The sequence below is a fragment of the Lissotriton vulgaris genome, chromosome 12 (assembly GCF_964263255.1).
Source record: "Lissotriton vulgaris chromosome 12, aLisVul1.2, whole genome shotgun sequence".
NCBI classification, from domain to species: Eukaryota; Metazoa; Chordata; class Amphibia; order Caudata; family Salamandridae; genus Lissotriton; species Lissotriton vulgaris.
The window spans coordinates 737,823,745-737,851,048 of NC_141700.1; the positions used below are offsets into that span (position 1 = coordinate 737,823,745).

The following is a 27,304-nucleotide window of genomic DNA, read 5'->3' on the forward strand; positions in this document are numbered from 1 at the left end:
GTGACAGAGCACACTCATTGTCAGTTGGTGCACTACTATATTACACATGAGTAATAGCGCGCGTATGAGTGTAAGGCCAGTAAATAAATACATGGGTGGAATAAACAAGTGCTCAGGACAGAGCGAACCACGGGATATCATCGTTCAGCCCTTGTCTGTCTGTCCTCAATTTGAACACCCATTTTTGTTCACGAATGAAAAGATATCTGGACACATCACTCACATGTGGTGGAATGTATGGTTTCTCAAGAACATGCCATGTAAAGTCTGTCTCGGCGTGATTACATGTGATGAAATGCTTGGTAAGTTTGGAGATGTCTTTCTTACAGCGAAAAGTGCTTTTGTGTTCCTGCATCCTCACACGCACCTTTCTCGTGGTCATGCCCACGTATCTTTCATTACACGTGCAGGTAATCAGATAAATCAGGTGCGTGCTGTTGCAGTTTGTAAACTGCCGCAGCTCCCAAGGCCTATCTGTCCCAATGTCCACGCTCATGATCTTAGTTGTTAAAGGACAAATGGAACAGCCCCCGCAGGGGTGGTGCCCTACCACCGGCGGGAGATCCCATAGTGTGCCTAGCTCTCTCCTAGGTGTGGCTTTGGGTCGTGTGTGTACCAACCGGTCCCTCAGATTAGTTGAGCGTTTAAAGGCAAAAAGCGGAAATGGAATCTTCTCTTTGCCACTGTTCAAAATTCTCCAGTGCTTTCTAATCACTTTTTGAACATAGTTTGATTTAGTGTTGAATGTACTCACTAGAGTCAGACGGTCCAGTGGTGGTTTGTCTATGCGTGGTTCCAACAACGCTTCACGATGATTGTTAGCTGCTCTTTTAAATGAGCGTTGGACCAGTTTCTTAGGGTAGTGTCTCTCACGCAACTGTTTTGAAAGCTCTTCCGCATGGCGTTTAAAAGTTTCTGGGGTAGAGCAGTTCCGGTGGACTCGAAGGAACTGTCCAAAGGGCAGATTATCCCTCAGAGACTTGGGATGTTGGCTTTCATAAAGGAGCAGTGAGTTCCTTGCCATTGGCTTTTTATATAGTTCACTCTCCAACCCTCTCGCGGTGCTGTAAATTGAGAGGTCCAAGAAGGGTAGTCTATCTTTGCTCATTTCTATAGTGAACCGGAGGTAGTCGTTCTTGCTGTTAAGCCATTGATGGAACTGTATGACTGATTCACTTGTCCCTCTCCACACCATCAAAATGTCATCAATATACCGTTTCCACCAAACAATGTGTGGAAAAAACGGGTTGGTAGGATGCAGTACTATAGACTGCTCAAATTGATGGACATATAGATTCGCCAGCGAAGGGGCAAAAATACTGCCCATGCTGGTCCCAGAGACTTGGTGGTAAATCTGGTCCTCAAATCTAAAGAAGTTTTCTTTCATGGCTATGGTAGCCAAAGCCATAATAAATGGTACTGGAGTGATCGAGTCCAATTCCGATTCACCCAGGATGGACCTGACGGTATCCAGGGTTGCATCCTGGGGAATGGAGGTATACAGGGACTCAACGTCCAGAGAGACAAGATAGTCTGTCTCTCGGTCAAATACAATCTCAGGGATCACTCGTAGGACATCCGCAGTGTCTTTAAGAAAAGTAGGCATCTTACTGACCAGAGGTTTGAGAAAGTAGTCAGCAAACGCTGAAAGCGGTTCCAATAGCGAGCCCTGGCCTGAAATTATAGGCCTCCCTGGGGGCGGTCTCTGTGGCTTGTGCACCTTGGGTAAAGTGTAAAAATAAGGCATGATGGGATGCTTGGCCTGCAGGAATGATGCCTCTGCGGGGGTGATCCAACCTTCTGCTAAGGCTTCCTCAACCAAAATTTTGATCTCACTTGTCAGTCTAGGAGTGGGGTCAGTAGTCAAAGGATGATAAGCATCGGTATTGCTCAACTGACGGAGACACTCTGCTCTATATGTCTCGACATCTTGGACCACAATGGAGCCCCCTTTATCGGCGGGCTTCACAATTATGGTACCGTCTTGAGTCAATGTTTTCAGACCCTGTCTCTCCCCAGTGGTGAGATTATTGTACCGTGATCTCGTACTATACTGTATGAGATCTAAATCGTTCTTCACGGCTAGTTCGAAAGTGAGGACTTGAGATGGTATGGCATGTGATGGAGGTGAAAAAGTAGATTTGTTCCTCAAGCCAGTGTTAGTATCCTGCTCTTCCACTGATTCCTCAGAGTTATTGTTCTTGAAGAAGTAATGGAGCCTCAGTTTACGGAAAAACTGTGCTAATTCTATTTGTAAAACAAAGGGATCACCCTCATCAGTAGTCACAAAGCCTAAGCCCTTATTTAGCACCGCTTCCTCTGTGTCTGATAAAGATCTAGAACTGAGATTGACCACCAAACTCTGTTTGGGTTCAATTATTGTTCTTGAGCTGTCCTTCTCGTGTGGCTCCGAGTTCCTGCATGGGGGCCTGTTGTGTCCTCCCATTGGACCTGAGGTTGTCCCTGTGCCGGTCTTCTTTTGCCCCGTGACCGTCTGGGGCCACGCGCTAAAAAAGGCTGGCTATTAAAGTTTTGGAAGCCTGGAAAGGGGCCCATCGGTGGCGCGAAATTACCTGGATATCCCCAGGGTCCTGGAGGCCACCACGATTGTCCGGGCATATTGTACTGGCCCCTGAAGTTCTGCGATCTTCCTCCTCTGCCGCGATTATTCCCGGCATAGGCAGGTTGATTGCTGCCCTCTGAGTCACTTCCTGTCTCTGAACTTGATCCTGAGTAATTGGATCCATATGCTCTCCCTTTCTTATTGAAATCAGGAGCTTTATAGCACACTGTTGACTCTCATGCCAAGGACCAGGAATCCCTGCAGAGAAGGGTTAATGCTCTGGATGAGCAGCAAATGGAGATCCAAGCAGGAGGACCTGGAAAATTGGGGACAACACAACAACCAACACATCAGGGGTGTCCCCCGCGGAGCAGAGGGGGAGGACATCATGTCCTACATAAGGGACCTCTAAACGGTCAGTCGTGGAGGGTCAAAGGGTGCTCCCCAGGTCTTGGACAGAGCTAATCAAGTTGGCACTGCCCTGGGGCCCCCAGAGCCCCCCCCCCGATTTACTTACTAGGGTTCACTTTTTCAGGACAAAGAAATTGTGCTTCTGATGGTGAGGGGCAGGGAGGGCCTGGTGTTCTGAGGCCATATAATCGAGATTTTTCAAGATCTCTCCCCCCTGACTCTGAAGAATAGACAAGACGTTAACCCTGTAACTGAACATTTGCGCAACCAGGAATTTAAATTCCAGTGGGCCCTTCCCTACAGATTGCTTTTCTCCTAGAATTAGAGGCAAAGTATAGTCCCCTCTCTCACAGAGGCCAGGTCCCTCCTTGACCTTCTGGGGGACCCTGAGGAGGGAAGCCCTCTCTCCTCTTCCTCCACGCACCCAAACCCCTGGTGGACCAATTTGGTGCACACTCCAGTGGAAGGCTCTTTCCCGCCACGCCAAACCCACTAATATCACAGAAACGGCAAAAGCTGAAATAATCGTGCACCTCCAGAACTTGAAGTTGGAGCAAGTACACTCCTCAGCTGATGACACCTGACTCATGCATCCACGTCTGGCTTCTTGTGTGTTGCTGTCCTGCCAGCTCTCTGGCTCTGCAAACAGCAGCCCACTTAGCAGGGCCCAGGGCACGGAGCCCGAACTGGTATTGCTTATTGTTTACTGTTTCTCACTTGCTCTCTTTCCTGTCATAAGATAAACTAATTGAAAACACTGGTTACAGGAGTTGACTTAGGCCACCCCCCACACACAGCGAGGCTCCTCCATTGCGGGTTACACCTCATTTGTGTCCGATAATTCCTTCCTGACACCTACGGCTGGGCCCTGTTGGCCCCGTTAACTCCTTCCCATGTATTTGCTTGTCCTCCCAGTCCCTCTCGGTCCCCTCCCCATAGCAGATTTTAAGTTTCCTCTTGGGCAGTGGGAGGGCACTTCCTCTGCAGCCTCTGCTTGACCGGCTATTCCTGGCACTCCATCAAACTCACCAATCTTTGCTCCCTTCCTGTGATCACCACATGACCTCAAACTGCTCTCCCTTAATGCCCGCAGACTTAACTCTCCTAGCAAACGATGACCGGTGTGGCGCTATCTTTTACAACATGACCCTGACATCATTTTCTTACAGGAGACCCACCTCCTTCATGGCGATTGCCCTGGTATGGCTCACCCCAAATACCCATACCAAAACTGGGCAAACACAACCACTGAGACTCATGGAGTCACCATATTCAGCAAGAGGGGTATTTACACAAAAGTTCTTAAACTAACTAGGGATGCAGAAGGGAGGTGTCTCACTCTTACGTTGGAGAGGGACACCTTGACACTTCTTAACTTTTATGTATGCGCCTAATGAAGCACAAGACACATTCATAAGCTGTACTCTAATGAACCGCGTGGGCTCAGTGGGGGGGCATTGTTGTGGGGGGGGGACTTCAATCTGGTTTGGGACCCCATACTTAATAGAAGTACGCCCTATATCCAGGGCACAGGGGCGATATCTTGGACACTCAAAAAAGTACTACCTGACGCTGGCCTGGTTGATGCCTGCCGGTACTTCCACCCAGACGCGAAGGATAATTCCGTCTACTCACATGTGCATCTGTCCTACTCCTGCATTGATTATCTATTTGTTTCCTCTTCCCTATTGTCCGCCCTTATCAGCCCTGTCAGCGCAGTTATTTTACATTTCTCTCTTGGATCATTCTCACATTGAACTCACATAGACACCTTGCGTTGCTCAGTCTCATGTGCCCCCGCAATCGCACCTCTCACCCCAACTCCTAAGAGACCCAGTTGACTAGGCAGCAGGGCAGGACGCCATCACAGAATACTTCACAATTAACTCACTGCCCTCTGCTTGGTGCCCACTGTGCTCCAACAATCACTCAAGCCTGACACAGCTTCATAATTGGTAAGACCTTGCCTCTTCGTGGCTTCTGCTATGCCTCATAGCCTTTTATATAGGCATGGCAGTGTTGAGTTGAGGCGCTGCTGTCATAATGTGTCTGCTTACTTAATGTCTTTTTTCTTTCACAGTGGCACTTGAACTGTATTGTTGTTACTCCTTCTGGTGTAAAAATGCAAGAAACAGAACTTGAGCAAACAAATATATTACTTTATGTTAAAATATTACATTGTGAAGTAATGCCTTATTTTACAGATTCCAGTAAATGCCTGCCATGTCCTGGAGACCAGTGGCCCAATGAAAGAAGAAGTGACTGTGTTCCAAAGAGGTTAGACGTTCTTTCCTACAATGATCCCCTGGGAGCTGCTCTCACTGCTACTGTGGTACTTTCTTCCTTCATGAAAATGATGTTCCTATGTATCTTCATCAAATTTCAAGACACTCCAGTTGTGAAAGCCAACAACAGGAATCTGACTTACCTCCTCCTGGGAGCTCTCTTGATAAGCTCCCTCTGTGCATTATTCTTCATTGGAGAACCTCAGTCAATAACTTGTCTACTCCGGCACTCTACCTTTGGCATTGTGTTTGTTATCTGTATATCATGTGTTTTGGCCAAAACCCTCATGGTTGTCATCGCCTTCAATGCTACAAAGCCTGGCAGCAAGATGAGGAAGTGGCTGGGTCCCTGGGTTCCTGTAGTTACTGTCTCTGTTTGTACACTGATCCAGGCTCTCATTTCTGGCAGCTGGCTTCTACTCTGTCCTCCTTTCCCAGAAAAGAACATGAAACTGAAAACAGGGGTCATCATCTTGCAATGCAATGAATGTTCAGAGACTGCGTTCTGGTTCATGCTAGGCTACATGGGGCTGTTAACTTGTGTTAGCTTTTTAGTAGCCTTCCTGGCAAGGAAATTGCCGGATAGCTTTAATGAAGCCAAGTGGATCACATTTAGCATGATAGTGTTCCTCAGTGTGTGGCTGTCCTTCATCCCAGGCTATTTGAGCACCCAGGGGAAATACATGGTGGCAGTGGAGGTTTTCAGTATTGTCTCTTCCAGTGCTGGCATAGCCATTTGTATTTTCCTTCCCAAGTGTTACATCATATTGTTGAGGCCTGATCTGAACACCAGAGAGCAGCTTCTAGGGAAAAAAGCTTCAAACAACAAAAAAGTCAAAAGCATGTAATTATTGTTTCTTAGGCACACAAGTAAATATAGTTTAATCAAAAGCAGAAAAACAACACATTGAAATTGCTTATATTTCGCTTCTTTTTGGAAATAGAAGAACAGAGGAGAGAAAATATGCACATAGGAAAGCTCTTTCACAAAAACATGAATTGTGCATTTATTTTCAGCACCTTTAAAATGATTGTAAACGAGCAGACTGAGGCCGAGTAATGCTAATTTGAAGCCTAGTTATTCCTAATCCTGTCCTACTGCTATCAATTTAAAAACATCCAAATAAACATTTTTTTTTTTAATATTACAAGCTCTCTAACACGGTAGATTTGAACCGAAAATATTGGTTAATGTTCTATTGATGGTTTCTGGAGGGACCAATTAAATGCTACTTTAACTGAGGTGGAATGTCATGGTGCTGCAGATGTCAGGGAGGTTTCCTCGCAAAAATAATTGTTTCAGAATACTTTGGAACTCAGTGAAAAGAACAAGCTAATATTCTTTTACTGGGGATTATGAACAAATGCTGGTACCCACTGCAACAGGAAATAAATCGTATGATGAGGCAGCTATACGAACTGGTTTGATAATGGATTGTGGTTTGATGCTTTCCAGCGACAATAAAATTGATTGACACAATAGTGAATTGTAAGTAGATATACGAGCCATATGACTTCTGAGGGTTAGGTTAATGAACTTACAAAACTGATAATATTGAAGGAAGCCTGTCATTCGAGGACAAGCATTGGAAACATTATTCTCACTGTAACACTTGTTTGGTACTGACCTGTGCTTGTGACTGTGTTTTCCTTTTATTGAAATGTGGTGTTTTTATTGCATATAAAAATTTGAAGATATAGATTTGAATAAAAAAGGAAAACTTAAATGAAGCAGCCATTGTGAGTGGCCACTGATCCTAGAGAATTGAGCCACCATTTGAGAGAAATCTGCATGTTCAGAATGTAATAAATGAATGTAATCTATTAATTTCATTAGCACTTTGCTCTCTTTGACATATTTATCTAAAGGCAAAAGTGAATTAGCAATGCCACATCAGAGGCTGAAAATGTATTTGATCAACAGAACCTATGATATTAGCATTAACATCACAAGCACAGACTTGGAATTAACAGAACATCAAATGTTGTGTATAGGCAGTATGGAATGTAGGGCCAAACTGCAACAGACAATAGGAAGGGCACCAGTGCTCAGTTTGACTAAGAAAGAGTGCTGGTGCCCAGGGCTGGACAGACATTTCACCTGTGGGCCAGAGGGGCAGGGGGCCGGTTTTGTGGCCGCAGCAGCCTGTTTTGTCACTGGTGCCAATCCTCAAAAATAAGTGCCAGTGCCAATCAGCGGCAGCCGGGAGCTCAAATCAAGCATTGCTGGGCACCAAATTAAAAGTGGCCCACGCATGACCGAATTAGATAGCTAAAACAGGGTCCACTTTTGCAAAACAAGTCAGTCTTAAACTCGTAAAGGCAAGTAGTACAACTGCTTTACAAGATAAAGGAGTCTGTATGCATATGTGTTAGTTAGCCACAAGCAATGTTTGTGGCAATATAACAGAAATCATCAGTAAAAATCGACCCATCATTAAAGAGGCCCCAAAACAGCCCAGAAAAAGGTCTTTGCATTGATCTTCAAGACCAGCCTTTTGGGGGCTGCCAAATTCTTCTATAGGCCAGTCCAACCCTGATGGAAGAAGCAAATACTGACATTCAGCTAACAAGACTTTAAAGGAACAATAAAGGAACAAGAAAGCATTATGCAACAGGATTGTCTGATAGAATATAGATAAAAACAATATCGGATTACAGAAATTTTTGGTCAAAAATGTAGTGTACAAAAATATCAAGTTAACATACTTTCTATGTAAACTACAAAAATATTGTGTCAAAAATATTGTGTAACAAAACAGTGCCCAATGTTAAATTATAAGTAATTTATTTAAGATATTAAATTAAATTAGATAGATAGATAGATAGATAGATAGATAGATAGATAGATAGATAGATAGATAGATAGATAGATAGATAGATAGATAGATAGATAGATAGATAGATAGATAGATAGAACAATGAAACTATAACTCAGCATCCTACTATGCACAGTGTTCTCAGAAAGGATGACATTTTATATGCCAAACAGTGCATCTTGAAGGCGTGAGTTATAGTTATTGCAGTGTGGTTAGCAAGTTAACAATACTGTTTACGGATGTGAGCATGTTTTGTCATTTTTAGGTGGTGGCAAATATTATAAATTAAGCTATAACTATAATTTTTGAATTTCTAACGTTTCTGTAGTTTAAGTTGGTCTCGTCCTGAATAATAAATAAAGTTTTCCTAAGTTTAACAGTCTTTAACCTTTTTTTTTTCATTGAATTTGTATGGTTTTTTAATTTTATATTTTTTTTAACCAAGCACAAATAAAATCAATGGCTGTTTTTTTTTATGTGATTTAGAAAAAATTACTTAAGATATATAAATCTTTCTAATTTATAATTATTTACGCATTTGTGTTCCCATGAGTAGTTTATACCGAAGAGGCCACAACCTGATGAGTTTTAGTAGCTATAATGCCTAGTACAGCTATACAGTTCCATATGAAAATGTACCTGTTTTGCATAGAAACATATAGTGATGGAGAATTATTTCAGTTTCACCGTTATTTCTTCGATCGAGACAGAGAGATCTTTTGCTTTCTACCAGTTAACAGAGTATCTACGGTAGTTATTGGCATTTAGTAGCATTGGACTGTGTTTATAGCATTTTGGCGGTACTTTCCAACAGTCACAGAGTCTCTATGTTTATTGGTAGTATTTAGTAGTATTGGGATGTGTTGATAGCCCACTTGGGGTTATTAACCAATTGCATAATTCTTTTATGTTGTTGTATATTTTATCACATGTGTGTACTTTGAAAACAAAATAAAGGTTGTTGTAAGAGACAATCTATAATATATGAATGTTGATTTTGTCATTATATATTTTTTTTGCATTTTGTTTGTACATTGGTACTTCCTAGATACTTTTGCAATAGTATTGGGGTACTTCATAAAAAAGTATTTCATTGGCTGTGAACTTTATTGTATGAACAGGAAGTTTACAACACCTTTCCCAATTTCCATTGAGATTGTCAATGGCAAAGAGTGTACACTTTCCCAGGTTGAGAAATCTTGTACTTCGAAGCCATGCTAGATATTTTGGTGAAGTACAATGGCTGACCAACAAGATCATGTCCTGCTTGAGGAGAAGAGGTGGAACAGAGGATGCAAAAATAGGAACAGGAGGTGGACTGAAGGAAGAAGCTAAAGCATTCTGTTGAGTGGGAAATTTTCTCTTTGCAAGCTGGAGTTGAAGATCAATGCCAAACTGATAACCTGCAACTTTTTCAAGAACCTAGTTTCCTGTAGCAACATCATACAGTACTTATTTGGTACTACAGGAATGATTCTGCAAGTGATAGATTCAACTGGGTTGGGGTGGGCTGAAAGAAGGCATCAGAGGAAGTTGTAAGAGCCAAAGCAGGAACTTCAACATTGGCCAGTTGTATGGCTACTGTAGGGCATTCAACTTCTTTGGATCAGTGAGATGTCCACCAACACCCGCTGCATCTGTCCCCCTGTGAGAAGTTGGCCTGGTATATAATGCTCACTAGTTCTAGTGATCACTTTGTACCATGCCAAGCAACCCTTATGATGATGGTTGTAATTCAACCTTGTAGACCAGTTATCCTAGTGGTAACGTGGACAAAGCAGTCTTAGGCTAAACTCTGAAAGGCATGTGAAGCCAGCTGTTATACCATACACAACCCCCTTGAATACCAAATGAAAGGGACACCACACAGATATATATTGAAAATATATATTGATTTATTAACTATAAAAATCCCCTGGACTCTTTATGAGCACAGAAGCACAAGCGTTAAATCACAAGACAGTTTAAAATACACAAAAGTTGCACAATATGGATGAGCCCTAGGGGCCACCTAAACCATATACTAAATAAGTGGTATAAGGGATACCAGGAGGAAAGTGAAGAGGCCTAGGGCCTTGGGAATCGCTGGAGCTATTCGAGACTGGAAATAACTAAGTCGGGAAAGGCCCACGGGACTCGGGTGCAGTGTTCAAAGTGCACGCACTTCTCAATACAAAGTCTATGGTGCGTAAAAAGCACAAAGTTAGAAAGTTAGGAACCTTCCGAGTGACCTACGGAGCTGAAACTTAAAACACAGGCCCTTGGGATGTGTACCAGTGCAGGAGCACCGGCGGAGCTGAGTTACCTCACCCACAGGAAGCGGGTGCACAGGGTCGAAGATGTGTCGGGTTTCGTCACGCTGGTCGATGGTGCTTGGAGCAGGAGATGCTGCAGGCGGCTCGATGAGAAGAGTTCCGGTGGATCCAAGGGTGGATCTGTAGATGTGAAGACCTGAAAGCAGAGGGGACAGTGTTCAAAGTCACTAGCCAGTGACTGCCGTGGAACCAGAGTGGAACCAGGTGATGTCGGGTGCAAACAGGCGTTGTCGGGTAGCTTCTTTCCGCAGCCACGTGGATACCCGGGGTCGAGGACGTCCAGGAGTCGGTCACGAGCTGTCCCACGTAGGCTTCTCGCTGTTGGCGGTGTCGGCGACCTGATCGGAGCAAACAGGCCTTGGCAAATGCAAGCCACGCAGGAGTTGAAAGATGCTGTTCACTCGGACCAGCAAGGTCAGAGCGGGTGCTCCTTTTCACAGGAGCTTGGGTAGGTCTGGAGCAACCAGACCTGCTGTTTAAATCTTCGGGTTCGTCGCCAAGATGGCCGCTGGCCGCGTGGCTAGTGGCCGGGATGGCGCGTCGAGTGGCACAGTGCAAAAGGGCCCCACGCAGATCGTGGAGATGCTGGGGGGCTGATCTTCGGTGCAAGGGCTGCTCGGTGGTGGGGGTTCTCAATCCCCAAAGCACAACGTCGAGGATGCCTCAGAAGCTGCGCAGTCAGCTTTTCGGGTGTCTTTCAAGAGGTCCGGTCCCACGTCACTCGGTGCCTCCACGGGTCCCTTCTTTGCAGGGACTGTGGATCGGGCTCTGAGAGGTCTGGGAATCTGGTTCTTGTCGGGCTCTGGGCTCGGGCTCCGGCGGGAGGCGGCGGCAAAGCAGACGTCGAGTTGCTGGTTGGTACCTGTGTTCACAGGGTGGTCACTCCTTGGCCACAAGGGAGATTCTTCTTCAGTCTTCTGTGCAGCAGAATGTCGAAGTCCAGTCTTCTTCTTAGTTTAAGTTGATTTCGGGATGATCTGCTGTGCAATGGCACTGCTCCCCCTCTTATTCCAATCTAGGGGGTGGATCACCTACTAGGTCCCTCCTCTGGGAGGAACCAGGAAGGGGGGCGGTTACACCCCCTTTCCTTTGTCCAGCTCCGCGCCAGGGCTGGGGCTGGAAGGCCCCAGAACCGGTTTGGACTGGCCTATGCACGGGGACACCTTGTGTGCCCCGGGCATGTCTGATTCTTTTCAGCCCTGTCCTACCTAATACACAAAATCCTGTCTGGGGTGGTGCTCGCACCTCCCAAGGCAGGAAACCCTTTGTCCAGGCCACCATCTGCCGAGTTTCGGTCAGCAGCAGGAGGCCAGACTTGTGTCTGTGGTGGCAGCGTCCATTTTGTGAAGCTGAGGCTCTGTTTAACTTTAACCGGGGTTAAGGCTACGCACATGTCGTGTCCCTCTAGAAGGGTGGAATGCTATCCCCGTCGCCAGAATTGGCGAGGGGATAGTATTCCAATTCGTATGACACCTTACTCGACATGTTTTGATAAAGCCAAACCAAAGATAGCATTTAACCGCGAGGATTATAATGCACTTAAGAGTATATGGTATGGCAATATCCCGGAACAGCTTAGGGAGTGGTTCCCGACAGCTGCAGACAGGCTCAGCTCATGCTAGAGCACCATCTCACATATTTCCAAGCACTCTGCCTCCAGGATTGATGAGGCCTTCCATAGGAGTGGCTGATAGGAACATATGTGTCCAGTTTAGGGTTAGGCACAGACATACTGTACCTAAGTAAGAGGTGGTTACACCGACTTACCCCAGCTGAGTGATCAGCCAGTTGTGTCACAGATGGAGGCCAGGCCAGGGGTGGCACAATACGTGCTGCAGCCCCTGGTAGGCCTTGGATACACCTATGCCCTGGGCACCTAGGGTGCACTATTACAGGGGCTCATAAGGTGAACCAGTTCCAATTCGTAATGCACCTAGAGTGCATGGGCATCAATTTAGAGAGAGAACAGCAGGCTGTGGGTCTGATTAGCAGGCCCACAGCCACATTAAGTCAGAAACCAGTGAAGCAAAAAGCAAAAATTTGGGGTGACCATAGGATAGCAGACCCTACTCTCCTACATAACCCCCCCCCAAACGCAGGGACATTAGACTAACCTTGACCAGTTGTGTCTTCATGTTCTAAGTGGAAGTACCTGGAGAGACCATCTGCGTTGCCATGGTCAGTCCCTGGGCGGTGCTCCACTGTAAAGTCCATCCCCTGTAGGGAAATGGACCACCTGAGTAGTTTGGGGTTTTCACCCTTCATCTGATTAAGCCATAGGAGGGGCTTATGGTCGGTCTGAATCTTGAAGTGAGTGCCAAATAAGTATGGTCTCAGCTTCTTCAGGGCCCACACCACAGCAAAGGCCTCCCTCTCTATAGCTGACCAACGTTTCTCTCTGGGGGTCAGCCTTCTGCTAATGAAAGCAATGGGCTGGTCCTGGCCATCTACATTAAGCTGTGAAAGCACTGCTCCCACTCCCAACTCAGAAGCATCTGTTTGGACAATGAACTCTCTTGAGTAGTCAGGACTCTTCAGGATAGGTGCAGAGCACATGGCCTTCTTCAGGTCATCAAATGCCTTTTGACAGATTTCTGTCCACTGAACCTTTTTGGGCATCTTCTTGGATGTCAGATCATTAAGAGGAGTCACAATGGACCCATAGTTCTTAACAAACTTCCTGTAGTACCCAGTCAGGCCCAAGAAAGCTCTGACCTGAGTCTGGGTAGTTGGAGGGGACCAGTCCTTGATGGTCTGGATCTTACTCTCCAGTGGTTGAACTTGGCCTCCACCTACAAGGTGGCCCAGGTATACAACCTTGCTCTGCCCTATCTGGCACTTTGTTGCCTTGATAGTGAGGCCTGCCTTCTGCAGAGCCTCAAGCACTTCCTTCAGGTGGATCAGGTGATCCTCCCAGGTGGAGCTAAAGACAGCAATATCGTCCAGATAAGCTGCACAAAAGTCATCCAACCCAGTGAGGACTTGGTTCACCAACCTTTGGAAGGTGGCAGGTGCATTTTTCAAACCAAAGGGCATCACCACAAACTGATAATGCCCACTAGGGGTAGAAAATGCTGTCTTGGCTTTAGACTCCTCAGCTAACCTGATTTGCCAGTAGCCAGCTGTTAAGTCAAATGTGCTCAAATATTTGGCAGAAGCCAACTTGTCAATGAGCTCATCTGCCCTTGGAATAGGGTGTGCATCTGTCCTGGTGACAGCATTGAGTCCTCTGTAATCCACACAGAACCTCATCTCTCTCTTGCCATCTTTGGTGTGAGGTTTGGGGACCAGAACCACTGGGCTAGCCCAGGGGCTCTCTGAAGGCTCAATGACACCTAATTCCAGCATCTTTTGCACCTCAGTCTTTATACAGTCCCTGACGTGGTCAGGTTGCCTGTAAATCTTGCTCTTTACAGGAAGACTGTCACCAGTGTCCACCACATGGGTACACCAGTTAGTCTGACTGGGGGTCAAGGAGAACATATGCCTGTATGCCTGTAGAACTTGTCTGCAGTCATGTTGCTGATGTTCAGTGAGGCTGCCACCTAAGGCCACACCATCAACTGAGCCATCCTCAGGGTTCTGAGTGAGCAGGTCTGGGAGAGGGTCACTCTCTTCCTCCTGTCCCTCATCTGTAGCCATGAGCAAGCCCATGTCTGCCCTGCTGACATATGCCTTCAATCTGTTCACATGGAGCACCCTGTGGGGGCTCCTGGGAGTTCCTAGGTCCACCAAGTAGGTGACCTCTCCCTTCTTTTCCAGAACTGTATGGGGTCCAGACCATTTGTCTTGGAGTGCTGCTGGGGCCACTGGCTCCAACACCCATACCTTCTGTCCAGGCTGAAACTCAACAAGGACAGCCTTTTGGTCATGCCAAGCTTTTTGTAATTCTTGGCTAGCCTCAAGGTTTTTGGATGCCTTTTCCATGTACTCTGCCATCCTGGAGCGGAGACCAAGTACATAGTCCACTATGTCCTGTTTAGGCTTTTTGAGAGGTAACTCCCATCCTTCCTTCACAAGACACAGGGGTCCTCTTACAGGGTGCCCAAACAACAATTCAAAGGGGCTGAATCCAACCCCCTTTTGAGGGACCTCTCTGTAAGCGAACAAAAGGCAGGGCAGAAGGATGTCCCATCTTCGCCTGAGCTTTTCAGGTAATCCTTTAATCATGCCCTTTAGGGTCTTGTTAAATCTCTCAACAAGCCCATTGCATTGTGGGTGATAAGGAGTGGTGAACTTGTAGTTTACACCACATTCCTTCCACATAGCTGTCAAATATCCAGACATGAAGTTGGTACCTCTATCTGATATTACCTCCTTAGGAAACCCCACTCTGGAGAAAACTCCAAGTAAGGCCCTGGCCACAACAGGAGCTGTTGTGGTCCTAAGGGGAATTGCCTCTGGGTACCTGGTGGCATGATCCACTACCACCAGTATGAATCTGTGCCCAGATGCTGTAGGGGGATCCATTGGACCAACAATATCAATCCCCACTCTCTCAAAGGGAACCCCCACCACAGGTAGTGGTATCAGGGGGGCCTTTGTTGTTCCACCTGCTTTACCACTGGCTTGGCAGGTTTCACAGGAGCGACAAAACTCCTTGGTGTCTTCAGACATGTGAGGCCAGTGAAAGTGAGGGACAAGCCTGTCCCAAGTCTTGTTCTGGCCTAGGTGTCCTGCTAAAGGAATATCATGGGCCAAGGTGAGTAGGAAGCCCCTAAATTGCAGAGGTATAACCAACCTCCTGGTAGCACCAGGCTTGGGGTCTCTAGCCTCTGAATAAAGGAGTCCATCGTCCCAATATACTTTATGGGCACCTTGAGCATTCCCAGCAGCCTCAGCAGCAGCCTGCTGTCTGAGGGGTTCAAGAGAAGGACAGGTTAACTGAGCCTGCCCCAAGTCTGCCCTAGAAGGTCCCCCTGTCCCCAGAAACTCAACCTGATCAGGTTCAAGTTCTTCAGGGACAGTTCCTTCAGGGGTCTCAAGATCAGTTTCCTGTGAAGCCTGATCCTCACTTGTAGGCAGTTGGGAAGGCGCAGCCTTAACCCTCCTGTTCTTCTTCTTGGGAGGTACTTGGTCCATTGTTCCAGGATCCAAGACCTGAGGTTCAGAGAGGCACTTTTTGGCCTGTGACCTGGTCACAGCAAGGACATGTGATGATATCCCTAACATCTCTGCATGAGTCCTGTACTCAACTTCTGACCATAGAGAGTTCTCCAGGTCATTGCCCAACAAACATTCTACTGGGAGATCAGCACTAACCACAACTTTCTTTAGGCCAGTTACCCCTCCCCAGGAAAAGTTAACAAGTGCCACACTATGTGTAGTAGTGACATTGCTGGCATTGGTCACCAGGTAATCATCGCCTGGCATGTATTGTCCAGGGTCCACAAAGTTAGGTGTCACCATAGTGACACTGGCACATGTGTCCCTGTAAGCTTGAGCCACTTTGTTGTTAATCAAAGGTGTCTGTCTGTATTTGCCCAGGTTACTGGGACTTATGTCAGGGGTCAAATCTATGTCCCCTTCACAAACCAGAACAGCCTGTGTAAGGGTTCTGACTAGGTCAGAATCTCCTTCAGTTCCCAAAGTGATTCCCACTAAACCCTTGGCTTGAGGACCAACACTGCTAACTGTACTAGTGGGTGCAGGTGCCTTAGGGGCTGCAGTGCTGGGGGCTCCACCCTTTTTACACTCACTTGTCCAGTGAGAGGTGTTCTTACAAGTTTTACACCAGGGTTTCTTCTGACCTTCTTTCTTCTTCTTCTTGGAAGTTTGGGACCCACCCTCTGTCTCAGTTTGGGGCCCTGTTGAAGACTTCTGGTCTTTAGCTTTCTGCTCCCCACCCTTCTGGTCTGTTTTCTTCTGGTCACCACCCTGGTTCTGGTTCTGGTTCTTTTGCTTAACTCTGGTTCTTACCCATTTATCTGCCCTCTTTCCCAATTCTTGGGGAGAGGTCAAATCTGAGTCAACCAAATGTTGATGCAACTGCTGGTTCTGACAATTATTTAAAATTTGTTCTCTCATCAGCAAATTGTACAATCCTTCATAGTCTGTAACCTTGCTTCCCAGCAACCATCCCTCCAGAGCCTTAGTGGCACACTCAACAAATTCAGACCAGTCCTGAGTCTGTGTCTTCTGGGTATCTCTGAACATTAACCTGTACTGTTCAGTGGTTAAGCCTAACCCATCAATCAGAGCACTCTTCAGGACCAGGTAGTTTCTAGAATCCCCATCACTAACTGTGAGGAGTCTGTCTCGGCCTCTACCTTCAAAGGAGAGCCACAAGATTGCTGCCCACTGCTCCTGAGGGATCTGCTGTACTCTGCAGGCTCTCTCCATTGCAGTAATCCATTTATGGATGTCATCCCCAGCTTTGTAGGGGGGCACAATCTTACTCAGGTTTCTATTATCAAAAGACCTGTCTTTATCCTTGTGGATATTGCTGCCACCAGTGGGTTCTATTACCCCACTCTCTCTAGGCTGTCTTGCTCTAGCAAGTTTCTCCTTAGCCAGGGCAACCTCTAACTCTTGCCTCTGGATCCTAAGCTCAGCCTCTCTCATCTTGGCCTCATGTTCCCTTCTCTGAGGGCTAGTCATCTCCTTTCTGGAGTGACCATGAGAGCCTCTAGAGACATGGGAGGTGTTGGATTCACCTGAGTGATGCCTTCTCCTCCTATGGCCCTGGTTAAGTCCACCTGGGGGTCTGAATGGGTTGTTACCTGATTCATTCCCAAGTTGACTTAAGTTAGCCTGGTTCAGTCTACTGACCAGCACCTGACTATCTCTGTCATCATCTGACTCACTGCTTTCCACCTCCTCCTCCTCTTCTTCTTCCTCTTCCTCTACATCTACTTGAGGAGCTCCAGTGGTGGAGGCTTCCTCATCTACTAGGATGATAGGGGTAGGGGTGTCTACAGTGTCATCCTCTGAAGGATGGCCTCCTTCAGCATTCCCTGTGGGGTTTGCTTTAGAGGTCTTTAGAGCCTCAGACTGATCCAAGAGCTCTCTTAGGTGGTCTGTAGTAGGGGTAGGCCCTGTCTTCAGACCCCTTAAGACACAAAGCTGTCTTAATTCCTTAAAGGGAAAAATAGCAAACTGGGATGGTGCCCTTGGAGGGTCACTCTCAACAGGAGTAAGTCCACTGGACCCCTCTGTTCCAGACATTGCTCTAGTGTGGGTGGATGTGTTGCAATCTACCTACACTGGTGTTTACCTACTAAACCTATCTAGTAGTTGTAGCTAGGGTGTGCTACTCCCTTTGCTCTACAACAACTAAGTTCAGTAGAACTTAAGTATACTAGTCTTGTTTTATATGTACCTAGCAGGTACCTGTATGATCTTTCAAATGATAATCTCAAAGATTGTAATGGTAAAACAACAGCAAGCTCAGATCCCACCGCTGCCACCAATGTGAGAAGTTGGCCTGGTATATAATGCTCACTAGTTCTAGTGATCACTTTGTACCATGCCAAGCAACCCTTATGATGATGGTTGTAATTCAACCTTGTAGACCAGTTATCCTAGTGGTAACGTGGACAAAGCAGTCTTAGGCTAAACTCTGAAAGGCATGTGAAGCCAGCTGTTATACCATACACAACCCCCTTGAATACCAAATGAAAGGGACACCACACAGATATATATTGAAAATATATATTGATTTATTAACTATAAAAATCCCCTGGACTCTTTATGAGCACAGAAGCACAAGCGTTAAATCACAAGACAGTTTAAAATACACAAAAGTTGCACAATATGGATGAGCCCTAGGGGCCACCTAAACCATATACTAAATAAGTGGTATAAGGGATACCAGGAGGAAAGTGAAGAGGCCTAGGGCCTTGGGAATCGCTGGAGCTATTCGAGACTGGAAATAACTAAGTCGGGAAAGGCCCACGGGACTCGGGTGCAGTGTTCAAAGTGCACGCACTTCTCAATACAAAGTCTATGGTGCGTAAAAAGCACAAAGTTAGAAAGTTAGGAACCTTCCGAGTGACCTACGGAGCTGAAACTTAAAACACAGGCCCTTGGGATGTGTACCAGTGCAGGAGCACCGGCGGAGCTGAGTTACCTCACCCACAGGAAGCGGGTGCACAGGGTCGAAGATGTGTCGGGTTTCGTCACGCTGGTCGATGGTGCTTGGAGCAGGAGATGCTGCAGGCGGCTCGATGAGAAGAGTTCCGGTGGATCCAAGGGTGGATCTGTAGATGTGAAGACCTGAAAGCAGAGGGGACAGTGTTCAAAGTCACTAGCCAGTGACTGCCGTGGAACCAGAGTGGAACCAGGTGATGTCGGGTGCAAACAGGCGTTGTCGGGTAGCTTCTTTCCGCAGCCACGTGGATACCCGGGGTCGAGGACGTCCAGGAGTCGGTCACGAGCTGTCCCACGTAGGCTTCTCGCTGTTGGCGGTGTCGGCGACCTGATCGGAGCAAACAGGCCTTGGCAAATGCAAGCCACGCAGGAGTTGAAAGATGCTGTTCACTCGGACCAGCAAGGTCAGAGCGGGTGCTCCTTTTCACAGGAGCTTGGGTAGGTCTGGAGCAACCAGACCTGCTGTTTAAATCTTCGGGTTCGTCGCCAAGATGGCCGCTGGCCGCGTGGCTAGTGGCCGGGATGGCGCGTCGAGTGGCACAGTGCAAAAGGGCCCCACGCAGATCGTGGAGATGCTGGGGGGCTGATCTTCGGTGCAAGGGCTGCTCGGTGGTGGGGGTTCTCAATCCCCAAAGCACAACGTCGAGGATGCCTCAGAAGCTGCGCAGTCAGCTTTTCGGGTGTCTTTCAAGAGGTCCGGTCCCACGTCACTCGGTGCCTCCACGGGTCCCTTCTTTGCAGGGACTGTGGATCGGGCTCTGAGAGGTCTGGGAATCTGGTTCTTGTCGGGCTCTGGGCTCGGGCTCCGGCGGGAGGCGGCGGCAAAGCAGACGTCGAGTTGCTGGTTGGTACCTGTGTTCACAGGGTGGTCACTCCTTGGCCACAAGGGAGATTCTTCTTCAGTCTTCTGTGCAGCAGAATGTCGAAGTCCAGTCTTCTTCTTAGTTTAAGTTGATTTCGGGATGATCTGCTGTGCAATGGCACTGCTCCCCCTCTTATTCCAATCTAGGGGGTGGATCACCTACTAGGTCCCTCCTCTGGGAGGAACCAGGAAGGGGGGCGGTTACACCCCCTTTCCTTTGTCCAGCTCCGCGCCAGGGCTGGGGCTGGAAGGCCCCAGAACCGGTTTGGACTGGCCTATGCACGGGGACACCTTGTGTGCCCCGGGCATGTCTGATTCTTTTCAGCCCTGTCCTACCTAATACACAAAATCCTGTCTGGGGTGGTGCTCGCACCTCCCAAGGCAGGAAACCCTTTGTCCAGGCCACCATCTGCCGAGTTTCGGTCAGCAGCAGGAGGCCAGACTTGTGTCTGTGGTGGCAGCGTCCATTTTGTGAAGCTGAGGCTCTGTTTAACTTTAACCGGGGTTAAGGCTACGCACATGTCGTGTCCCTCTAGAAGGGTGGAATGCTATCCCCGTCGCCAGAATTGGCGAGGGGATAGTATTCCAATTCGTATGACACCTTACTCGACATGTTTTGATAAAGCCAAACCAAAGATAGCATTTAACCGCGAGGATTATAATGCACTTAAGAGTATATGGTATGGCAATATCCCGGAACAGCTTAGGGAGTGGTTCCCGACAGCTGCAGACAGGCTCAGCTCATGCTAGAGCACCATCTCACATATTTCCAAGCACTCTGCCTCCAGGATTGATGAGGCCTTCCATAGGAGTGGCTGATAGGAACATATGTGTCCAGTTTAGGGTTAGGCACAGACATACTGTACCTAAGTAAGAGGTGGTTACACCGACTTACCCCAGCTGAGTGATCAGCCAGTTGTGTCACAGATGGAGGCCAGGCCAGGGGTGGCACAATACGTGCTGCAGCCCCTGGTAGGCCTTGGATACACCTATGCCCTGGGCACCTAGGGTGCACTATTACAGGGGCTCATAAGGTGAACCAGTTCCAATTCGTAATGCACCTAGAGTGCATGGGCATCAATTTAGAGAGAGAACAGCAGGCTGTGGGTCTGATTAGCAGGCCCACAGCCACATTAAGTCAGAAACCAGTGAAGCAAAAAGCAAAAATTTGGGGTGACCATAGGATAGCAGACCCTACTCTCCTACACCCCCCAACAGCACCTTTAAATTCTTGAGCTTCAGCACACCTCCCCTACCACCATCACCACCTCTCTGCATCTGTCGCGGCATCAGTACTTGCTCCAAGCACCACAGTGCCATTCCATCGGTAGAAGCATGAAAATTGTAGAGCAGTATGGCAATGCTGCAACATACTGTCTCCAGTGCCATACTGTGATTGTTTTGGGAGAGAGAGCACTCACCATGCCCCAGGAACTTGGCATGGCTCACCAGAGTCCTTCCCAACATTCCTTGTTTTTGTTTTTCCCTTTGTTGCCCTCATGTTTTCTGTTAAGTCCATTTTTTTTTTGGTTGGTAATGTTGATGTATGGAAAAAAAGAAAATGTCCAAAAAGTTCCCAATAAAAGTTGTTTTAGAACTAACCAAATATCTCAAATAATAAAAAGCTTGTATCAATCTTAACCATATTTGATCATTTATCAGAAATAAAACATTGTAATTAATATAGAGCTAAAAGGTAAGTGTAAGGTAAGCCTTCTGCTGGCTTGACACTACATGTTAAGTCTTTAATATACTACCACAGTGATATGTGATTTTATTTAAAGTGGAGTACACAGTCATAGAGTGGCATAAAGTGAGCAGAGTGTGGTCGATTGGAGTTTGTTGAGTATAGTGTCGTAGAATGGTAGAGAGTTAGTAGTGTCTTGTAGAATGGAGTGGCATAGAGTGGAGAGGCACACAGTGGAGTGGCATGTAGTGAAATGGAGCAGACTGTAATAGAAAGGAGTGTCGTACAGTGGAGTGTCGTACAGTTGACTATTGTAGAGTGGAGTTTCATTGACTTTGGTAGAGAGCAGAACAGTGTCATAGTGTGGATGAGTTTGTTGTAGAGCAGCAAGAGTGGAGTAGAGTCTCAGAGAGTGGAGGAGCATACAGTGTCATACGGTGGACTAGAGTATTATAAAGTGGCATAAAGTAGACCAGAGTGTCATAGAGTGGCAAAGAGTAAAGTACAGTGTTCTAGAGTGGAATAGAATGCCATAAAGTGGAGTGGATTTGAGTGCCATGCCGTAGAGTGGAGTATTGTGTTGGAGAATGGTGTGGTGTGTCAAGGATGGTGTGTCGTAGAGTGTCTTAGAGTGGAGGGGCATAAAGTTGAGTCGCATAGAGTGGAGTGGCATGTTAATGAGTGGAGTGCCATATAGTGCAGTTTGATAGAGTGGAATGGTGTGTCAAACAATGGCATGTCGTAGTGTGTCTAAGTGTGGAGGATTGTAAAGTGGAGTGGCATGTTGTAGATTGGAGTAGTATATTTTTCAATGTAGTAGAGTTGAGTGGCATAGAATGGAGTGACCTACAGTGGAGTGGTGCACAGGGTTGTGTCATACAGTGTTGTGGCATGGAGTGCTAATGCCTAGAGTGATGTGGCATGCAAGAGTGGTATAGAGTACAGTGGCATGGACTGTAGTGGTGTCGATTGTATTGGCATATAGTAAAGTGGCATAGAGTAGAGTGACATGCCATAGAGTAGAGTGGCGTATCGTAAAGTGGAGTGTCATAGAGTGGAGTGGCATGGAGTGTCATACAGTGGAATGGTGTATATTACAGTGGCATATCCTAGAATGTCTTAAAGTGGGGAGGTGTAGAGTTCAGTGGTTTATTATACAGTAGAGTGGAGTGGAGAGTCATAGGGAGGCGTGCTATACTGTGTCGAGATTGGAAAGCTGTAGAGTGGGCTGGCATAGAATGGAGTGGCATGGAGTGGCGTAGAATGGAGTGTCATTGAGTTAAGTGGCAGCTTGTAGAGGACAGTGATGTGTCAGAGTGGAGTAGTCTGTTGTAGATTGCAGTGGAGTGGTGTGTTCTGTTGTAGAGTGTCAGAGAGGAGTATAGTGGCATAGTGTGGGGGTATAGAGTGGAGTAGAGAGTTTAAGAGAAGAGTGGTGTAGAGTGGAGTGGGGTGTCTTAGAGCAGAGTGGAGTGGCATGTCATAGAGTGTTATGTCATAGAGTGTCTTGAAGTGGAGGGACATACAGTGGAGTGGTGTAGAGTGAGTGGCATTTTACAGAGTGGAATGGCAAATAGTGGCGTAGTTGAGTAGCGTCAAGTAGTGTTTTACAAAGTGGAGTGGAGTGGAGTAAAATGGTAAAGAGGTAGTTGAATAGATACGGTACAGTGGAACACAGTTTAGTAAAGTGATATACAATGGAGTAGGGTGCCCTAGAGTGACATAGAGCAGAGTGGCACAAAGTACAGTGCTGTAGAGTGTAGTGTCATACAGTGCTGTGTCATGAGGTATCGTGTTTTGGCATCGAGTGTTGTGGTGTAGGGTATTATGTCGTACAGTGCAGTGTAGAGGAGTCAAGTGGATTTGCATAGAGTATAGTGGGGTACCATGTCATAAAGTGAAGTGTAGTGTAGTGGAGTGGCGTAGAGTGGAGGGACGTAAAGTGGAGGGCCATGTCGAAGAGTATAATGAAGTGGCGTATCATAGAGTGGCATGTCGTTGAGTGTCTTAGAGTCGAGGGCTGTAAAGTGGAGTGCCGTAGAGTTGAGTGGCAAAGAGTGTAGTGGAGTGTTGTCAAGTGTGTTGGGGTACAGTGGCATACAGTGGCATCGAGTGGAGTGGTATAGAGTCGAGTAGTGGAGTGGAGTAGTGTGTAATAGATTAGAGTGGAGTAAAGTGGTGTGGTGTGGTGCAAAAAGAGTTGGTTGAGTGTCATACAGTGGAGTAGAGTACCATAGTGGGGACTAGAGTGCTGTAGAAAGGCAAATAGTGGAGTAGAGTGTTGTAGAGTGGAGTACTAAAGAATGCAGTGCAGTGTGGAGGGGTGTGGAGTATTGTAGAATGGAGTAGAGTTAAGTAGACTGGAGTTGCACGGAGTGTAGTGTTGTAAAGTGTTGTGTCACAGAGTGTCGTGGCATAAAGTGTCATGACCTAAAGTGTTGTGGGATAGAGCATCATAGTGTAGATTGTCATAGCATAGAGTGGAGTAGAGCAGAGGGTCATAGAGTAGGGTGGAGTGGATTGTCATTGAATGGTATGTCGTAGAGTTTGTTAGATTGTAGAGGCATAAAGTGGAGTAGCGTAGAGTTGAGAGGCATGTCGTAGAGTGGAATGGCATACAGTGGAGTGAGATGGCATAGAGTGGCATTTCATACGGTGTCTTAGAGTAGAGGGATGCAGAGTGGCACTTCAAAGAGTGGGGTGGCATGTCGTAGATTGGAGTAATGTGTCATAGAGAGGAGCGGCATACAGTATCATAGAGTGGAGTGGTGTGTCATACAGTGACATGTCATATAGTGTCCTCGAGTGGAGGGTAGTAGAGTGGAGTGGCATAGAGTGGAGTGACATGTTGTAGAATATAATGATGTGTCATAGGTTGTTGTGACATGTAGTAAAGTGTAGGGTCTTGGAGTAAAATGTTGTGGAGTGGCATGCCATACAGTGGCAAGTCATATAGAGTCTAAAAATGGCGTGGCATTCATGCAGTGTTCTGTCATAGGGTAGAGTTGAGTGATATGTCACAGACCGGAGTATCAGTGTCTTAGACTTGAAGGAAGGAATTTATTCTATTTTTCTAAATTGTTGTGGAATGTTTACTGTGTTTTGTTTTTACTTTATTCTGTTTGCAGTGCTGCATAAATACTTTACACATTGCTTCTAAGTTAAGTCTGACTGCTCTGTGCCAAGCTACCTGAGGTTTGAGCACAGTTCAACTTGCAGCTTGCTAGTTCCTCACCCTAAAAAAGATAGTGGTTGCTGCTGGAGTAGGGCTTCAGCCTCTTAACCAGTAACCCAATTTCTCACAATGTGTAACAGCAATCAACACCATGCCCAGCATTAAATTGAAGTGAGAGGGCCACCACTCTGAATGCGGCTTCATACTGATAAATGGAGTGCGCCTCACTTTGTAAAATTGCATTGCATCTGATCGATCAAAGTAGACATCTTAGTACAATCATTGTTTGGAAATTGTGGCTAATCTGTATATCAGCCATATCATGCGTTGCGGCTTCCACTGAAAATGCAGAGTAGGTAAAAATGGAGGTATGGTGTCTTTGTCAAGGATATGGCTTCACTCACTATTGGCCCAATGTGAACAGAGAAACATGAAAGGTTTGTAGTTAGTGTCCAAGAGTCCTGCTATTAAGGATTCTGGAAGGGAGAGAACAACAGCAAATCGTAACTCTAAAGCATGAGATTAATATTTCCAGCATCTCTCTCTGTGTTCAAATGTGTTTATTATGATTGCCAAAGGCTCCAGTACCAGCAGGAAATGCACAGATCCCTTGGCTAATAGAGAAGTTAGGTGAGTGGGCACCGTTACTCGTTACATTTGCTCTGGGGTCAGTGTATGATGATGAATCACTGGCCTGGTCCTATTCTCTCCATAGTTCTGAGCAAGTATCCCCACTCCAAAACTTTGAAAGCTTTTTAGTCATGGAGGGAGAGGGCCAATCGAACATCATCTTTCACTCTGGAACACCAGCGCAAGTGCATAAGAATGGGTAGATGATTCTGGGACGATGGCAGGAGACAAATCCACAGGTTTCTTAAGTATGAGATATAATATCACCTCTTTGAGCCTCTCACAAAACTTTTGCTAGAATCTTGATATTGCCATTTGTTAGTGAAATCGGCCAGTGTTCGCCACAATGCAAAGGGTCTTATCCAGGTTTAAGTATCAAGGTAATATGTACATTTAGAAAGTTGGCTTTCTGGCCATCTGAAGTTGCAGCTTCCTGGAACAAGCTCCCCAATATGGGGACTGAATGTCCTGCATGGTCTTTTAGAACCTGATCAGGATGCCATCTTCTCCAGGAGGTTTGCTTGTAGGCATTACTTAATTTGCATACCAGCATATAGACCAGACAAGCCTTAAACTAATTCGAACAGTGGAGGCTATTTTTGATTTTCTAACAACTTAGGTAGTAGACCCATTCATGACATGCTCAAATTATATTGCAGTAAATGCATACCAGTAGCAACATATGGTGCTATAGTGTGGGGCCATGCAAACGCACTCACATTACAAGAGGGGAAAATGTTATTGTTTGCTGCCTATTGGCAGTAGCAAGGTCTACGTTTGTGTATTTTTTACATAAGGAACTGGATGAGTCATATGTTGCCAATTTAAAACAAGTGAGAGCTTTATGTTCCTGGGATAACATTTGGTGTAAGTAGGGAACAAGGGGGCATATTCGCAAGGCAGGCAATTTAAAATTATTGCTGCTTTTGCGGCTGTTTTCGGACGAAAAGCGCGATAATTTCATCACCCTATCAGCAAAGACACGCTATTGCGTGTTCTGCTGATTATGCGCCCTTGTCAACAACGCCCAGCTTTGCATCTCTAATGAGATGCAAAGTGGGCGTTCCAGGGCAAAATAATAGGAGAAATGTCGCTAAGCGACATTTCTCCTATTATCAAGCTCCTCGCTAATAAGCACAGCGTTGGGAAAAGTAGCGCTAACCACAGTTAACGCTACTTTCCTAACGCCTGCTTGTGACCTGTACTTAGCCATGTAATCCAATGGGAGGTGGATTACATGGCTAAGATTGTCCTGCCCTATCAGCAAGGTTATCGCCATTTTCAATGGAATGTCGCTGGAAAAACCAGCGATATTCCATTGAAAACGGCGATAATCCCCGCTATCGCTGGGATTTATATCTCCATGGCGTTCAGCGCTGTTAGTACAATGCTAACATAGAGATTATCGCCAGCGATAGCGGGCGATAGAATTCCTCACGCTAGCAGCGGTCAGCGATAATTATCGCTGCCGCTTGCTAATATGCCCCAAGGATATAATTAAACATTGCCTAGCCATGGAACACTATAATAAAATCCCATAGCTAGTATATATGGATAAGCTACTCAAAGATGCGGACAAAGATCAATCAGTGACAAAAGCTGCAAGCATATTGCAATATGTCAAAAATGAAGTTAAAATGATCGATTTGGAGAAATAGTGCCAAGACAGAGATAGCAGAGAAGGGAAAAACATGTGTGTCAAGACATGTGACTAGTATACCCTTCTCAGGGCTACCTGAACACCTAGTCAAAGTTACAAATGTGCAAGATAGATTTTGTTTGACTAGGTAGTGGCTGTGCACATTTCACAAACTGGTGGCATTTCCAAGACATAAAAAATGGAGGAAAACAATCCACAGGTGTCCTTGTGATAGGAAAACTACCAATTCTACTATGCATTTTTTGCTCTTTTTGTAGGTGTTATCAAGATATTAGATGGATATTTCTTCAACCAATTTTAGTAACTGAAAAACTTTTATTTTTTAAGGATGTCATGAATTTTAGATGTACCCTGGCAAATGTAATAGCGTTCCCAGCTGTTGCAGGTTATAACACCTGGGCTGTAAAAAGAAGGACACCCCATGTTTTAGTTAATTGGTCTGTGAAGAAGATTGAAGGAAGGTTCTAGGATGATCAGACTTTTTAACTTTGAGATAATAAGAGGATTTTTAACGTGGATTTTTACAAATTATAATGTATGGAATTATGTTTAACATTTTATCCTATGATGCTCTTTTATTTACTTTATTGATCTACAAAAAGATTCTGAATAAAGTTATATGACATGACATGACTTAATTTGGGTCCATACTAAGTAAACTTTAACTGATATTTTTCTGTTAAGAATTTTTTGTAACTTCTCTGTCAGGGTTCTAATTGGAAACTGATTCATAAATTGTTTTCCAAATTTCTGGTCAGCTGTAGATTCAGATGTATATAGAGCATTATAGAAGGAAATGAGTTATG

General features: G+C 46.0%; 1 protein-coding gene across 1 annotated transcript in view; it reads left to right on the forward strand.

The window, feature by feature from the left end:
* The window catches only part of LOC147678459 (vomeronasal type-2 receptor 1-like), a 57,386-nt gene extending 51,279 nt beyond the window's left edge, over nt 1-6,107 (forward strand). The window contains exon 6 of the mRNA XM_086945642.1: nt 5,179-6,107. Coding sequence (XP_086801768.1) covers nt 5,179-6,107 — 929 coding nt within the window. The remainder of the gene's footprint in view (nt 1-5,178) is intronic.
* The last annotated feature ends 21,197 nt before the right edge of the window (nt 6,108-27,304 follow it).